At 51.9% G+C, this 16,047-nt stretch overlaps 2 protein-coding genes across 4 annotated transcripts in view; one reads left to right on the top strand and one right to left on the bottom strand.

Moving 5' to 3' along the window:
- CREB3 (cAMP responsive element binding protein 3) overlaps positions 1-16,047 on the bottom strand; it is a 49,519-nt gene that overhangs the window by 2,479 nt on the left and 30,993 nt on the right. Inside the window, exons 2-6 of one of the 2 annotated variants that reach the window (XM_057498831.1) lie at positions 12,457-12,579; positions 1,021-1,155; positions 763-910; positions 622-689; positions 412-507 (exon numbers count right to left, since the gene is read on the bottom strand). In XM_057498831.1, coding sequence (XP_057354814.1) covers positions 412-507; positions 622-689; positions 763-910; positions 1,021-1,155 — 447 coding nt within the window. In that variant the 5' untranslated portion in view covers positions 12,457-12,579. Of the gene's footprint in view, positions 1-411; positions 508-621; positions 690-762; positions 911-1,020; positions 1,156-1,254; positions 1,406-12,456; positions 12,580-16,047 lie in introns of those variants that run through there. The other variant, XM_036888495.2, reaches the window with a different exon arrangement.
- The window catches only part of TLN1 (talin 1), a 30,705-nt gene continuing 16,381 nt past the window's right edge, over positions 1,724-16,047 (top strand). Inside the window, exons 1-20 of one of the 2 annotated variants that reach the window (XM_036888483.2) lie at positions 1,724-1,859; positions 7,783-7,947; positions 8,189-8,286; positions 8,545-8,674; positions 8,790-8,942; positions 9,201-9,343; positions 9,451-9,578; positions 10,249-10,309; positions 10,964-11,068; positions 11,393-11,548; positions 12,315-12,416; positions 12,586-12,662; positions 12,855-13,035; positions 13,235-13,348; positions 13,459-13,567; positions 13,820-14,028; positions 14,182-14,280; positions 14,695-14,745; positions 15,303-15,470; positions 15,649-15,943. In XM_036888483.2, the coding sequence (XP_036744378.2) occupies positions 7,818-7,947; positions 8,189-8,286; positions 8,545-8,674; positions 8,790-8,942; positions 9,201-9,343; positions 9,451-9,578; positions 10,249-10,309; positions 10,964-11,068; positions 11,393-11,548; positions 12,315-12,416; positions 12,586-12,662; positions 12,855-13,035; positions 13,235-13,348; positions 13,459-13,567; positions 13,820-14,028; positions 14,182-14,280; positions 14,695-14,745; positions 15,303-15,470; positions 15,649-15,943 (2,509 nt within the window). In that variant the 5' untranslated portion in view covers positions 1,724-1,859; positions 7,783-7,817. The remainder of the gene's footprint in view (positions 1,860-7,782; positions 7,948-8,188; positions 8,287-8,544; positions 8,675-8,789; positions 8,943-9,200; positions 9,344-9,450; positions 9,579-10,248; positions 10,310-10,963; positions 11,069-11,392; positions 11,549-12,314; positions 12,417-12,585; positions 12,663-12,854; positions 13,036-13,234; positions 13,349-13,458; positions 13,568-13,819; positions 14,029-14,181; positions 14,281-14,694; positions 14,746-15,302; positions 15,471-15,648; positions 15,944-16,047) is intronic. The other variant, XM_036888485.2, reaches the window with a different exon arrangement.

Raw genomic sequence — 16,047 nt, 5'->3', positions numbered from 1 at the left:
ACTGTGCTTGTAAAGCTGCCACTCATTGAAACTTAAAACTCAGGATTTTACATTTTTCCTTGGTATGCCACTTAGTCTAGCCTTGATGAACTCAATTCTACCATTCAACTACAGGTGGATTACCATGGAGTCTGTGAAATCTAAGTGTCATACTTGCACAGTCATTTCCAAGTCCCTATACTATAATGTTGCACTTGTCATTTTTAATTTTTCTTTCTTAAAGAAAACACCAAGATTTGTACAAATCCCACAAAACCAGGATCAGCCCCTGCATCCAGCACATTAACTACATGATCCAGCTTCCTCTAAGCAACAAATTTGCTAAATTTCTCACCTCTGTTTTTAAGTCACTGATAAAAAATTAACAGAATTGGCCTATCTGGGGCTCCCTTCCATGGATGGGAATCTTACCTTGGTGAGAGGAAGAGTCTCAGGCAGAGTAAGCCCCTCCTTCTCCAACAGCCTCTTCTCCTCATCTGTCAATATAAGCCGATCAATCTCCTGGGGCTGCAGGGAGTGAGTGGGCAGCAGGGTTGCAAGGGAATGTCAGAGAAGAATGGGGAATTCTGCCCCGATCCCTGCAACTTGGGAATAATACTTCCAATAAATCAAGTCAAATACCTGCTCTGCCAGCTCCTCCACATGCAGTGGAATCATCTGGGTCTTCTCTTCTCCACAGCTTCCACTACCTGCAAAAGGAGCTAGTATGAATAGCCAGGCCCATTAATTTTTCCTCCAAAACATCCCTTATTTTAGACTCACCTATATCTATGGAGTCATGTTCGTGTGGGAGAGAGTAAGTGTGATCATGGTGGACAATACAGGAGTTAGAGGAGCTGCGAACGTTCAACGATGCTGGGGGACTCAGCAGGGAAATCAGGAAATCCTCTACATCCCAATCGCTCAGGGCCTGCAAAGGGTTCCGAGTAACAGGCCTTGACTTCTCACCACCCTCTCCCTTCATGGACATCTCCACCCACCCCCGCCCCGCGCCTCCGGGATTCAGTGCCCCCCACACACTTCAGAAAGCGGCTGTTCCCAGTCCGGAGTAAGGTCCGAGGCCTTGTGCTCCGCCCCCAAATTGCCGCTTTCCTCTACCAGGAAGCCCAGCGGATCCTGGTCACCCGGATCCAACGCCAGCTCCATACGGGACATCTAAAGAAAGAATGGGCAGAAACACAGGAGTTCACCCCTCCACCTGTCCTCAACCGCGAACACCACGCGCGACCCCCCACTGATGGTGTGCGGCCCCACCTGTCCGCTAGTCCCAGTTCGGCGACGCTTTCCCCTTGCGGATAGCAGCGGTTCTCAAACCAGCCTCGCCTGGCCGACTGGAGCATCCCACCTTCCAACAGAGCGGAAGCGACGCAATACCCTCGGGGCATTCCGGGACTTGGAGTCCCCCCCCAATGCGGAAGTGCTCTAAGTGCCGCGCCACGTCCCGGGAGCTATGCAAATAAAGGGTACGGCCCTTGGCCTCCACACCCTGAGGGCGGGCATTCTGGGGATTCGTCTCCGCCTTCTCCCCAGACTAAAAGAAGGAAGGATTAGAAACTAAAGGGAACTCAGGCACAGTTCGGCGTTTTCTCTGGATTGCATCGCACCCTTGCTTCCTGCTGGGGAGGACCTGCCGGTCATCCGCGGGCTCCTGAGCATCGAGAGCTGGGGCCAGAACAGCTTCCTGCAGTTCCTGGAACCATAGAGCGCCGGCCCAGGGCGCCGCCCGCGGGTGGGGGACGTTCCCGGACGGAAGTGGCCGAGTGAGTGTCGAAGGGAGGGCGAGGCCGGAGCCCGAGAGCCGCCCGGGAGAACGAGCGGGTTAGCGGGCCGGCGGGCGGGGCTCCAGCCGGGCAGCGCAGGTAGGCCGGATCGGGCTAGCAGGAGTCTCAGGGTGGGGCCGCGAGGCCAGGCTCGGAGGCAGGCTGGCGGGTGGGGCCCCCGACTCTACTGCGTCCCCGTTTGGGGTCCTGTTGGAGAACCCTGCGTCCAGCGTGTCTCGGCTTGGTCTCGGAGCTAAGTAGGCCGTTTTTCGGGAGCCAGGCCCTTCCTGGGAGCAGTCCTCTGACTGGGACTTTGGGGGAGGGGAAGAGGTGGGAGTAGCAGGGAGGCGCAGGGCGGGAATCGGCTTTGAGGTTAGCTGATAGCGGGTATGTGGGTACGAAAGCTTTGGGTGAGTTGGGGATTAGATGGAGTTGGGTTTAGGAATCCAGGTTAGCTTCAGGAGTTATAAAGCGGGAGTTAAAACTTAGAGTTGTTAGTGTGAGATCCGTTTTGTGTAAGTAAAGTTTGGATTAAAGTCATTTTTTTTCCAGGATGCCCAACATAAGTCAGAGTTCAGGGTCGGGTTAAAGGTCAACAACATGATTTGGTTTAGAAGTCCAGTTTTAGGGATTAGCGAATATTGGCATAGTCAGTATGAGGGGTAAACAGTGAAGGGGTGGGTCAGGAATCAAATGACAAATGAACTTTAAATTTTAGGGATCAACATTTAGGGTCAAGGTCAGGATTTGGTGCTAAAGGTAAAAATTAGGTCAATATTAGGGACCAGGGATTGGATAATACAGGTATCTGCTAGAAAAGGGATGAATGTGAAAGCCATTACTGGGAAGCAGGAAACAAATTAGGGTCAGAGTTAATGTTAGGAATTAGAGCAGTTGTAGAGGTTGTGGTGGAGGTCACGGTAATTGATCATGGACAGAGATCGCTGTTGAAATTGCTAGTAGGTAGATGCCCTTGTTTCGTGAGGAGGTTTCTTATTTCCCTGTAGTTGCAGGGGCTTTTTTGTTCCAGAAAAATGACAAACTAATTTCAGACTAGGATTCTAGGCTTCAGCTAGAATTTCAGGCATCTAGGATTCCAGCTTCTTTATTCTACTCTTTTAAGCCCATGACCACCACAGTTGCTGGGCAGGGATTCCTGGACTGTGTTGTTTACAAGATAGGAGGTGGGAAAAGAACAGGAATCCAGGAGATGTACAAGGCCTAGTCATAAGTGAGGGGCTGCCTAGGGAAGAGGGGACTGATGACCAAAGGGGAAGCAGACCAAGGAAACACTGTTGACATGGAATAAAGGGATGGCTGAATCCTCTGAAAGTTAAGCTCCTCTCCCTTTCTCCCAGTTCTCTGTATATTAAGCCCTCCTCTCTGCTCTGGTCCCTGGCTCTCCATTTCACAGCCTTCCTGCACACCCCCTTACAGACTATTGCCCTTGCCTTAACTTTCCCATGGTGTTCATCTAACCTTCCGTTCCCAGTTACAGTTCTGCCTCCCTTCCAACTCCTTAACCTGCACATCCTGCCTTAATTTACCTTGCCCAAATTTGAGCTTTCCCATCATCTTAAAGCACCCTCTCACCAATTCACCCACTCATCCTCCTACACCCCAACCCAGCCTAACACAACTGCCAAGTACCCTGGCCCCTGGTAGGTGCCATCCCCTAATTCTAAGCCTCCTTAAATTATTGGTCCAGTTTTAGATCCCCTTCCCCCACTCCCCAAACAGAAAAGAGGAAATGAGACCCAAAGAGGAAACTGGGTCTTGCTGATCCCACACCCTGCCATTGACCACACCCCCATTTCACTCCTAGCCTGACCCTGCCACTGACCTCAGCACTATCCCCTATCCAGGCTGACCCCGCCAGACCCAGCCACTGGCTATACCCTCTTCCTCCACCCCCAGCTCTAGCTTTAAACACTGCCAGTGCTCCTTCACTCTCCCTCCCAGCCCAGCCTAATTTAGCCACTGGCCATAGCCCATTTCTTCTCAGCCTCCTGTAGCCTGACCCAGCCCAGACCTCACTGCATTATTCTGATTTAGCCACCGTCCTCATAATTATTTTCCCCTTCTCCCAGCTTGATCCACTGATTATATATGTACTTTTCCTACCACCATTTTCCCCTTTCTCTACACCTTGTCTTCCCCATTTCCAGCCCAATACAGTCACTGCTCTCATCCCTTCTGCCCCTACCTGGCACTAAGCACATCCCCACCCCCTTTCCCTACAGCCTAACCACATCCCCTAACACTGTCTCATCTTCACATTCCCAGCAAGCCCTGATCCTTTCTTTTCCCCACTTCCTAGTTCTTTACCTAAACTCAAGCTGCCCAGCCCCAAGTGGCTACTGATGACAGGAAGCTAGGGGATCCCAGCCTGACTTTGGGCCCTGGGCCAGGGGAGTTGACAAGACAAGCTGTCATCAGCTCCTGTCAGTTCTACCTCTTAAAATTGCTAATAAGTGACATTCTCCTCGCCACCATTCTAACTCTGGCTTCATTACCTCTCACATGTGCCAATGCCATTGTTTTTCTAACCAATCTTCAACGTAACTGCCTGAGTTATTTTCCTAAAATCCAGCCTGGTTATGTGCCCTATCCACTCAAAGCCTGCCTTGGCCTCCTGCTAGCTTCCAGTAGGTAAAATTCCTTGTATTTCTCTCTAGTCCTACCCTGGCTTTCCATCCTAACCCTGCCTTCCCCATCACTGCCCCCTTGCAGGTTCCTTGTGCTTCAGCCAGACTGCCTGCTCAATTCCCTGAGTGCTCCTCCACGATTTCCTGCTTCTCCACCTTTGCTTATGCTATTCTCTGCCTGGAATGCTGCCCCTGACTCATCTCCGGCTGGCATAGTGGAGAGAGCTTGGGCCTTGGAGTCAGAGACCTGGGTTTGGATCCTGGCTTCACAACTTTCTAGCTGTGTGACTTTGGATGAGTACCTTGAACAAATGTTTAACTTCTTTGAGCCTCAGTCTCCTACTCTGTAAAAATGGAAATAATGAAACCTACCTTGCAGGGTTGTTGTAAGGATTAAATGAAATTATGTATACAAAGCAATTGACATATAGTCAATAAAAGATTATTATTTTTTAATCTTTATTTTTTAAAATCCTAACTTCAAATGACTTAATGGAAAAATTCTGGTTCCCCTTCCCTAACCTAAAGAGATCGCTCCCCTGAGCACACTCCTCTTGGCTGTTACCACATCCTGCCCTCTGTTATAATTCTTTATTTAGCTTGTGCATGTAGCTGACTGTGAGCCCCTTGAAGGCAAAGGCTAGGGCTCACTCATCTTGGTTCTCAGCCACTCAGTGTTTGGCCAAGGGCCTTCCCTACAACAGACCCTCAGAAATGCTTGCTAGATGAATGAAGGGAGAATGTCTATATAGTGGGAGGACAGTTGTTGGGGCAAGTTGTGTGCTTGCTGATAGATATGTGTTTGTGGGGAAGTGTGTGCAAGGGACGGGGTCTTTACAGGAAGATAATGTCCTGATGGGATCTGGGTAGGTGCTGCGTGTTTGAGATTACAGGTCCCTAGAAACATTGTAAGTAGCTTTGCAGGGAAGAGCTCTGTGCATAGGCTGGGTGCATCTGAGAAGAATGAATATGCATGGTTAGGAGTATAGGTGGGGGGCTGTGTTGGGGAAGGTCAGGTCTAGGCTTTCAGCTGCCCCGTCCAGCCCTAAATGAGCCTCCAGCGGCGGAGGCCGGATATGTCAATCTCGCCCACAACCCCCCTCCCTTCTCCCCGCGCGGTTGCGGACTCAGAGGCCAAATTTGGTAACAGACCGAGTGTCACTCCCCCAACCCTCTTACATTCTGACTCTGTCTTCAGCGTTCTCTCTCCCTTTGTCCCTTCCTGTGACTCTGTCTTTCTGCAGCTCCCTTTCTGGATATCTGCTCTGACTATATTCTCCATGTACCCCAAATTCCTCATCCACAGTACACTTACATTCCATTCCTTGCTGGGATTTGACCTGTCCTCCACACACACACCCCCACCACCGATTGCCCAACTGCTCTGGAATGCATCTCAGGAATGTCTTGAGGGAGGAGGAGTTCTCTGGGAGGGGGACATGGTGGGGGGGCATTGTTGCTGTTCCATAAAACATGATGGAAGGGGAAGCAGGAACTTGATAGCTTCTTCCCATACTTCCAGGGCCTCATTCTGTGCTCTCATCACCCCCAGTTCACTCCTCAATTCCTCCTCCCTCACCCTCTTGGAGCTATGTGGCTGTCCACTCAGGACCAGCCTAGCCTGGGAATAAGGGTAGGCATGACTCAACTCCCTTATCGGGGTCTCAACAGAGGTTTCCGTGCCTGAGGAAGAAGGGGGTGTCCATATGTCCGGAGGAAACGGGGGCAGTGGGGGGAGACTTACAATTTCAGCTTAGGGTGGAGGGTCCTTGCAGTCCTACCCTCACCTCCTCTGACTCCTCCAGCTTCGCTGACCCTCCAGCCCTCCAGCAACCCCACAGCCAGGTCTGTCTAGCTACCGGAAGAGGTGCCTGAGGAATAGGGACATGGGCAGAGAGCTAGAACTGGGGAGACTGGGGGGGGGGGGAGTCCTCTCTTATTTGGGAGTAAAAGTAGAGAGCAAACTGTAGTTCCTTCTCTTTTGGGAGTTGGACTATTTCTGAAATCAGAAATGGTCTGCCAGATGCCCGATCCAGACCTTTCCTCCATCTGTCTCCTGTTTCTACCTAGATTTTCAATCCCCCCTTCCTAATCTCTCCACCTCCCAATAACATACCCCTTCCCAGCTTCCGTGGTTCTCAGCTTCCTTCTGGATCCCACCACCCCCACCCCTGCTTCCAACTTTCTCCCTAATCCTGCTTTTCCCCCTTGGGGCTAGCAGTTTGCCAGGAGACGAATGGGTGGCCTGGATTTGCTCATTCTCTTGGTTAAGAGACACCAATTCCTTGTACTAAGCTGGGTCACATCAGCTGCCAAGCAGACTTGCCATCTTGTATACTGTGCGCCACCTGCCACCTCCAGTGGCTCTGCCAGTCCCCTGAAAGGTGGTGCCAGGAGGACGGGAGAGGGCCCGGTGGGGCTGGTAGTCAGAGCTGCACTGAAACTACTGCTAGGGGTCTCAGCTGAGATGGAGGGCAGAGTTCCTCATACTGAAGAGAGAGCATAATAGGAGGAGGAGTGACGACTGGGTGGTGGCATGGGGACTTAGAACAGTCAAGGACTGAGTTAGAAGAACTGGGCTTTCTTTGACCTGTCTAGAAACTCCTACCCCTGAGTCAGATTCCCCTTCTACAAAGTTGAAAAGTTGACTAGATAATTTCTGAGATCCATTGGATTAAAGTCATAATTCTAGCTTGACTGCCAGGGAAGCCAAATATGGAGACAAGCTCCTTGGGAAGGCCTCCACTATCTCAGGCTGGAGGGAAGCTGGGGCAAGAGTGGGCCTGGGCAGTTTGAATAGCCAGTGTTTGGTCTCCCTGCCAGAGTAGCTAGAGTCAGTGTTTGCAGGCTTCAAGAGCCCTTGGGAATTATCTACTATAACGTCTTCATTTTGCAGAAAAGGAGGCTAAAGCTGTGAGAGGGAAGGTCACATGATGAGTCAGGGCAGAGCTCTGAAAATCACAGACAGGACAAAGCCAGCAGGAACGTAGTGGGAGAGGAGAGAAAAAGACGAACCAGGAAAAGATGCAAACAAGGCCTGAGAAAGGAGCAGGGACAAGGGGCGAGAGAGAGACACTCAGAGGAAAGAAGGGAGGCACGGATTCCAGTGCTGGGGACAGGGCAGTGTCCACAGGTAGCAGTGTATTCAGACCTGTTTTGTACCTTGCAGACCAGCCTTTCTTCAGATGTCTTTGGTTAGGCCTGGTCCTTTTGATGTAAATAGTCTTTCACTCTTTAAAATTATTAAGAAATAAAAGCAACCTCATTACCATCTGCTTTGGTGAGTCCCTTTCAAAAACATCCCTCCCTGGGACTCCATCTGGGGGACCTCCTCCTTGCCAGTGAGGGTGTGTTCTAATCCGCTGATGCCGCAGGCCAGGTATAGCCAAGCTGGAGAGAAGCTGCCACCATGGTTGCACTTTCGCTGAAGATCAGCATTGGGAATGTGGTAAAGACGATGCAGTTCGAGCCGTCTACCATGGTGTATGACGCCTGTCGCATCATCCGTGAGCGTATTCCAGAGGCCCTGGCTGGCCCTCGTGAGTCTGACTAACCAGGTGGCTGGGGTGGGAGTCCTTGGTCCCTTTTCATTCCCAGGCTACTGGCCTTGAGGGATGACCCTATTGTCGCCCAAGGCTACTCATTCCTCAGGTCTCTGCGCCGTGGCTCCCTCTCTCCCTTTAGGCCCAGGTCACTGGGGGAACAGTCAGGGGTGACAGTGTAGCCATTCAGTCACATTGGGGTCTCCCTAAGTATGAGGTGACCCATCTTCTCTTTTAGCCAGCGACTTTGGGCTGTTTCTGTCAGATGATGACCCCAAAAAGGGTATATGGCTGGAGGCTGGGAAAGCTCTGGATTACTACATGCTCCGAAATGGGGTGAGTATTGCTTCATCTAGGACCATCAACATTCTCTTCCATCAGCTTACCCCGTTCCACCTCCTCTTTTCAGCACCCACATCTGTTGTCTGACCCCTCCCCACACTGTCTCTTATAGGCAATCACAATACCCTGTTTTCAAGTGAGCCACTGTTGTCTTCCTTTCAGTAATCTACACTTCTCTCCTCTGGCCATGTAAAAAGGAAGGAATACCTTCAACTTAACATGGGCCCCTGCCTCCTGTTCCATCTCCAACAGGACACCATGGAGTACAGGAAGAAACAGAGACCCCTGAAGATCCGCATGCTGGATGGAACTGTGAAGACTATCATGGTGGATGACTCTAAGACCGTCACCGACATGCTTATGACCATCTGTGCGCGCATAGGTAAGGGCTCTCCGCAGGGCTGCAGGCTTGGTGGGGTGGGGGTCAGGGGGTTCAAACTCTGCCAAGGGACATGGACATAGTGCCTGGGGTGCTATTGACCCACCCCCTCGGCCAGGCATCACCAACCACGACGAATACTCACTGGTCCGAGAGCTGATGGAAGAGAAGAAGGAGGAGGTGACAGGGACCTTACGAAAGGACAAGACGTTGCTGCGTGATGAAAAGAAGATGGAGAAACTAAAGCAGAAACTGCACACAGATGATGAGTGTAAGCAGAAATGGAAAAACAAGCACTGGAAGTGGCTGGGGTGGCAGGCGCAGCTGTTTTTTCATTATTTAGCAGACATGTGCTTTTGCAAGGTACTATTTTAGACACGGGGTGCATTATTAATAAGACAAAGCCATACACTTGGGGAATTTCACCTATTAATGAGAGAAGGTAGGGAATGAAGAAGTAAACAAAAAGCCAGAGATCAGACAGCCCAGGGGCCACATGGCTTGGCGCTGAGGGCAGCCTCTGTCCCAGTGAACTGGCTGGACCATGGCCGCACACTGAGGGAACAGGGAGTGGAGGAGCAAGAGACCCTTCTGCTGCGGAGGAAGTTCTTCTACTCAGACCAGAACGTGGACTCCCGGGACCCCGTCCAGCTGAACCTTCTTTATGTGCAGGCATGGAGAAGATTTACCTGGGGCAGGGAGGCGGGGAGGGGCAGAAGCACAGTGAGGGGACCCCTGTGCCCATGCACAACATTTGCCTCCTGCCCTGTGCTCCCCAGGCACGAGATGACATCCTGAATGGCTCCCATCCCGTCTCCTTTGACAAGGCCTGTGAGTTTGCTGGCTTCCAATGCCAGATCCAGTTTGGGCCCCACAATGAGCAGAAGCACAAGGCCGGCTTCCTTGAGTGAGTGACCCACATCCCATACACTTATCAGGGCCCAGGCCTCCTGCCATCTTGACTCTAAGGGCCTGTCTGCATCCCAGGCCTTCTCCCCCTTGTCTCCTCCTGAGGTATCAGGGTTTGACCCACATGGGTTCCTTTCTAGCTTTTATTGGCTACTTTTGTCCTCACCAGCCCCAGGTGGAATGTGAGTATAGTCCAGAATCTCTGCCCCTGCACCCTACCTCGCTAGCAATCATGTAACTTTCCTGAGACCCTCTGAAGAATTTTACTGCAGTAGCCAGAGGGAAGCAGGGTACATTTTTTCTCACAGGGAATATTAGATTAGTCTCATCCACTGGAGTTTTTCAGAATATACTGCTTCCTACATGCGTGGTCATCCTAGTGAGCACCTTCTGCTCTTGGTTCCCTGAAACAGTGCTCTAGGCCCTCTTTCTCTGGGGGACTGAGCCTCCAGCTCAAGTTCCCTCAGTCCCTTTTCCTGTAGGGAAAGACACAGGCTGCATTCAAGAGCTAATGCTAACTCACCTCAATTTCAGGGACAGTCCAGACTCTGTTCCCTCAGTCTTCCTTCTCCCCAAAGATAACGCTGTCCTAGACATATCCCTTACCCGTTGGCCCACATATCCCTGATGCTGTCCACTCCGTGCTGACCCTCCCTTTTCTGGTATAGCCTGAAGGACTTCCTGCCCAAGGAGTATGTGAAGCAGAAGGGAGAGCGTAAGATCTTCCAGGTGAATGGGGATGGGGAGGCTGTTTGGGATGACCTGGGAGCATCACTGCTCAATCTTACTGACTAAATGAACACCCACACCACCCCTGTCTCCTCCCATCCCACTTCCAGCCACCAAGCTGTTCTCTCACCTCTATGGCAAGAAAGCCGAAGGCCTGGGCTTTTAGTCTCAGCTCCATTACTGCATTTGCTATGGAATGCAATATTCTTGTTTTTTTTTTTTTTTTTTTTTGCCTCTGACATGGGATAACAGCATCTGCCCTACATAGGATTGATAAGAGAATCAAATGAAATAGTTTAGCTGAAATTACTCTGAAAAAGTATATCTCTGCACAAATGTAAGGTGTTATCCCTGCTCTTTGAACACTGAGCCCACAAGGCCTTCCATTTGACCTGCCACTTCCTAATGGTTAATTCATGTCTCCAAAGTGTCTGCAAGTTCCTCGACTATGACCCTTGAATTGTCACTTCTGCATATCCTTCATCAGCCCTAGCCCGTTCATTGCCCTCTTATTCCTCCTGTCCTGCACTCCCTAAAACCCCTCCTATGTCCCCATTGTATACTCCCATTACAGTTAGCATCCCAACTGTCACCTTGTCTTGTGGTGATGTCCTCCCAGATTTTGCTAAATCTTTCCCTATTTCATACTCAAAGGCACACAAGAATTGCGGGCAGATGAGTGAGATTGAGGCCAAGGTACGCTACGTGAAGCTAGCCCGTTCCCTCAAGACATATGGCGTCTCCTTCTTCCTGGTTAAGGTGGGTTACAGGCCCTTTTCACTGCCTTCATGTTTCCATTATTACCCTTTCCTCTCTGAAAGTCTCCGACCCTGCTGCCCTCATCACATTTCCCACCATTCTCTAGGAGTCCCATTCTCTACCTCACTCTGACTTGTGAAAACCTGCTGGGTTGTTAGTCCTCCTCCACTTCCCTCCCTTTCCCTTTCCCTTTCCCTTTCCCTAAAGGAGCCTCGTCCTGGCTCTCCTGCCCACTTCAGCACCCACCATGGTCTAGATCAATCTGACATCAATTTCTCACTCGACCCCTGACCTGTAACACCAGTGACCACCTCTGCCTCACAGGAAAAGATGAAAGGGAAGAACAAGCTGGTGCCCAGGCTTCTGGGCATCACTAAGGAGTGTGTGATGAGAGTGGATGAGAAGACCAAAGAGGTGATCCAGGAGTGGAACCTCACCAACATCAAACGCTGGGCTGCCTCTCCCAAGAGCTTCACCCTGGTGAGCCTGGGGCTCAGGAGAAAGAGCTCTGGAATTTTCAGAGAGGGGGCAGTGGCAAAGGTCTTTCCTCTTCCTCAAGGTAGGTGCACTGAATGTGACTCCAGAGAAAAGGAGAACTTTGGAACTGTTGCAGAAATGTGGAGGTTAGAGTGGAGGAGAAACTCTCTCCTGGAGAGTGAGTGATGCTTAAATGAAACACCTTTTAAAATCAGCAGAACAGGACTATAACCCAGAACAATACTTCACCAATCCCAGGACACCTGGGGAGTGGAGAGAACAAGATGATAGAAATATAAACCTCCCTTCTTTCAGCAGTAACTACAGACATAGTTTTCCCCTCCGGCTTTACAGTTTGCTGTTACGAATTAAAAACAACCCACTTTGATGAAGTGCTCTAATGAGAGCAAGAGAGATTCGTAAAGGCTATTTATCCATTTTAGATACTAGTGCTAACCCTCAATTACTGTCATTGAATGATAAATGTTTGTGGATTCCTGATCTTGGTATCAGAGTGAGAGAAAAGAGATTTCCTAAATGGCATGTATTTGAAACTATGTAGCACAAATACTCTTCAGAAATAAAATTATGTCTCTTCAAGGAAGAAAACAAAAAAAAATAGGAGACTGAAGAAAGGCAGGCTTCTTCCTAGATGGCTGTTGGCACGGGAAGGCAGCCTTCGCAGCCTGACCTCAGGGCTTCCATCCTACCCTTTGCCATCCTGGGCAGATGCAAGCTTTCTCACTGAGCCTTCACCTTGTCACCCTAGGATTTCGGGGACTACCAAGATGGCTACTACTCGGTACAGACGACTGAGGGGGAGCAGATTGCACAGCTCATTGCTGGCTACATTGACATCATCCTTAAGAAGGTGAACACTGCCTGTCCCTAGCCTTCTTATATTCCCTTACCTTCTCTCCAAGCCAGTCCTCTAGAAATGGGGTCCCAGGTTCTGGAAAATGGCTGACTATTGGAAAGAAGAGGCTGCCTTTTCCAGATATCCCTCTTCTTTAACTCTTGTTCCTTTTTCCTTCCTACAGAAAAAAAGCAAGGATCACTTTGGGCTGGAGGGAGATGAGGAGTCTACCATGCTGGAGGACTCAGTGTCCCCCAAAAAGTACGAAGGGAGCTGGGCTGATCCCATCCCTCAGAAGCAGGAAAGGCAGGCTTGACCCCAAGGACTGTTGGGGGTGGGGAATCCTGAGGATGGTTCTTTAATTCGTCACAGGCTGTGGTGGTACTTCAGAGGACTTGGGTGGCAGGGGATGAGAGGAAGTCCTCTGAGTGCTTCCCAGTATATCCCCTCTAGGTCAACAGTCCTTCAGCAGCAGTATAACCGAATGGGCAAAGTGGAGCATGGTTCCGTCGCCCTGCCTGCCATCATGCGCTCTGGAGCCTCTGGTCCTGAGAATTTCCAGGTGGGCAGCATGCCACCTGCCCAGCAGCAGATTACCAGTGGCCAGATGCACCGAGGACACATGCCTCCTTTGGTAAGAGTGTCGTGTCTGCTCTCCCACCCCCACCCTGCCACCAGGGTCCCAGGCCTTTCTCCCCCAACTCTCCTGGGCCCTCCAGGAGTCACACAGACTTTTCCTCTGTCCCTGTGCACGGTCCTTTACTTAGCTTCGATTCTCTTTTACCTTCCCCTTCCTCTAAGTGTTCCCTATTACTCCTCTTGGTGTCTTACAGACTTCGGCCCAGCAGGCACTCACTGGAACCATCAACTCCAGCATGCAGGCCGTGCAGGCGGCCCAGGCCACACTGGATGACTTCGACACTCTGCCCCCTCTGGGCCAGGATGCTGTGAGTATGGGCTGGAGGAGAGGCCAAGGCTCTGCAGCTGGGACTCCAAGGAACAGGGTTGGGTTAGCCAAACCAGAGCAGATCCTGAAGTTTGTTTTTCTTTCTCTCAGGCCTCTAAGGCCTGGCGTAAGAACAAGATGGATGAATCAAAGCATGAGATCCACTCCCAGGTAGATGCCATCACAGCCGGTACTGCATCTGTGGTGAACCTGACAGCAGGTAAGCTGGTTGCCAAGCTCTTTGGGGCAGGGGGCAGTCGGGGGGTGGGGGGACAGGGCCATGGGGGCAGTGTGTGCAATCATGAGTGTGACTGGGCTCTGGGTATGACTGTACCTTGACTCACAGAAGGGACTGTGTGTGTACGTCTCTCTCAGGATGTATGTGTGACTAACTGCCTATGACTGTCTTCCCCAGCCCATCAGCTAGCCTGCCGTGTGTCTCACCCACTTCTCTTGCCCCTCCTCCCCTCAGGGGACCCTGCAGAGACAGACTATACTGCAGTGGGCTGTGCGGTCACCACCATCTCCTCCAACCTGACGGAGATGTCCCGTGGCGTGAAGCTGCTGGCGGCCCTGCTGGAGGACGAAGGCAGCAGTGGCCGGCCTCTGCTGCAGGCGGCCAAGGGCCTTGCAGGCGCAGTGTCAGAACTGCTACGCAGTGCCCAGCCGGCCAGTGCTGAGGTCAGGGCCCGTGGGGTTGGCACAAGGCGGATTGAAGCCCAAGGAAAAGTGGGCACTCCAGATTGCAGGAAGTGTGGGGCCCATCAGCATGGAGGACCCATGGGCATGTGGGCAGGGGTTGGGCAGCTTCTGACTGGTGTTCACTCTCCACAGCCCCGTCAGAACCTGCTACAAGCAGCTGGGAACGTGGGCCAGGCCAGTGGGGAGCTATTGCAGCAAATCGGGGAAAGTGATACTGACCCCCATTTCCAGGTTAGTGACTTACCCAACCCCCAGAACCCCAACCTCTAGGAGGTAACTTCTGATCCAAATCCACCTCCTAGTCCTATTACTATGAATTGACCCCTCAGAGCCAGTCTGAACCTCTGTTCCCAGAGTATAACACTGAGAACCTCAAATCCCTTTTTAGGGGGTGAGAATTCAGAACCCCTGAATCCAAACTTACCCTCCTAGCTCCTCCTTGGCCTGTACTGATTATATTTTCAGCTGCCTGTTGTCTTTTTCCTGTGTCTTCCTTGTATAGTCCTTAGCCCAGCTTGAAGACATATTGAGCCCCCTCCACTCCTTTAAACCATACCACCCTGATGACACTGCCCCTCCAGCTCCCTCTGCCCCACCCCATGCCACTTCTCTCTGCTGACTTGTCATCCTGGATTTCCCATGCAGATATGTGCACCCCGAGGGGCTGGGGTTCGATCTCGCCCCGATAACCCCACGGTAACAGCCTCTGGCCTGGGCCTTCCCAGCTTTGTCCTCTCTGAGCCGCATACACTCGCTTTTGCACCTCTCTCCCAGCCTCCAGGGAGAGCAGAACACGATGGCAGATGGGGAGGCATGGCACAGGCAGGGCCTAGGAAGGTGGGGTCAGGAGGATAGAATAGGGGCTTGATTGCAAGCCTCCAGAGTGATGGCTTCCAACCAAGATTGAGAAGAAATGGAGAAGCAGCTGGTGAGGGGGACCCCAAGAGGTGCCGCCTCTCTCCAGCCCATTGTAATGGCACCGCCCCACCTCCCCATTGCCAGTCGAGTGTATCCGACTCAGCACTTCTCCCTCTGGTGCAGGCTCTGTTTCTCTCGGTGGGGGTTGTTCCTCGGTGGGGGTTCTGTCCTACTGGGTGCTCAAGGCAGAGGCTTGGGATAGGTTCTGGGTCGCTCTTGCATACACTGTGCTGTGATTGGAGTCAGGGGGAGTAATGAAACAGCTTATGCCTCTGAGAAGGGTCCATGGATCCCCAGGCCAACCTCAGGCCATGCTGACCACTCTTCCCTTACAGGACATGCTAATGCAGCTCGCCAAGGCAGTGGCCAGCGCTGCAGCCGCCTTGGTCCTTAAGGCCAAGAGTGTGGCCCAACGAACAGAGGACTCGGGGCTTCAGACCCAGGTTATTGCTGCAGCAACACAGTGTGCCCTGTCCACCTCCCAGCTGGTGGCCTGTACCAAGGTGAGCCCCAAAGGTTACACTAGCCCATGCTGAGACACACACATAAGAGCCTCTAATTTTACCTCTTTGGCTCCCAAGGCCTCATTACCCATCCCAGTAACTATTGTGAACACCACAAACAACCCACCTTACGACTCCTTTACAATGCCCACGTCTCTGACACTCAGTTTCCCTACAGGTGGTGGCCCCTACAATCAGCTCACCTGTCTGCCAGGAGCAGCTGGTGGAGGCCGGACGACTGGTGGCCAAAGCCGTGGAGGGTTGTGTGTCTGCCTCCCAGGCAGCCACAGAGGATGGGCAGCTGTTGCGGGGAGTAGGAGCAGCAGCCACCGCTGTCACCCAGGCCCTGAACGAGCTGCTGCAGCACGTGAGGGCCCATGCCACAGGGGCTGGGCCTGCTGGCCGTTATGACCAGGCCACTGACACCATCCTCACTGTCACCGAGAACATCTTCAGCTCTATGGGTGATGCTGGTAAGGACACCACCCCAGGTAGACAAAGAACCCTGTGAGGTTTCCCAAGCTCCCTTGGATATTCCCTTGCAGAGGTGCCACCTCCCACTAAGGACTCGGCACAG

This window comes from Manis pentadactyla, chromosome 3 (assembly GCF_030020395.1).
Source record: "Manis pentadactyla isolate mManPen7 chromosome 3, mManPen7.hap1, whole genome shotgun sequence".
NCBI lineage: Eukaryota > Metazoa > Chordata > Mammalia > Pholidota > Manidae > Manis > Manis pentadactyla.
This window is presented reverse-complemented; position numbering and strand designations above follow the sequence as displayed.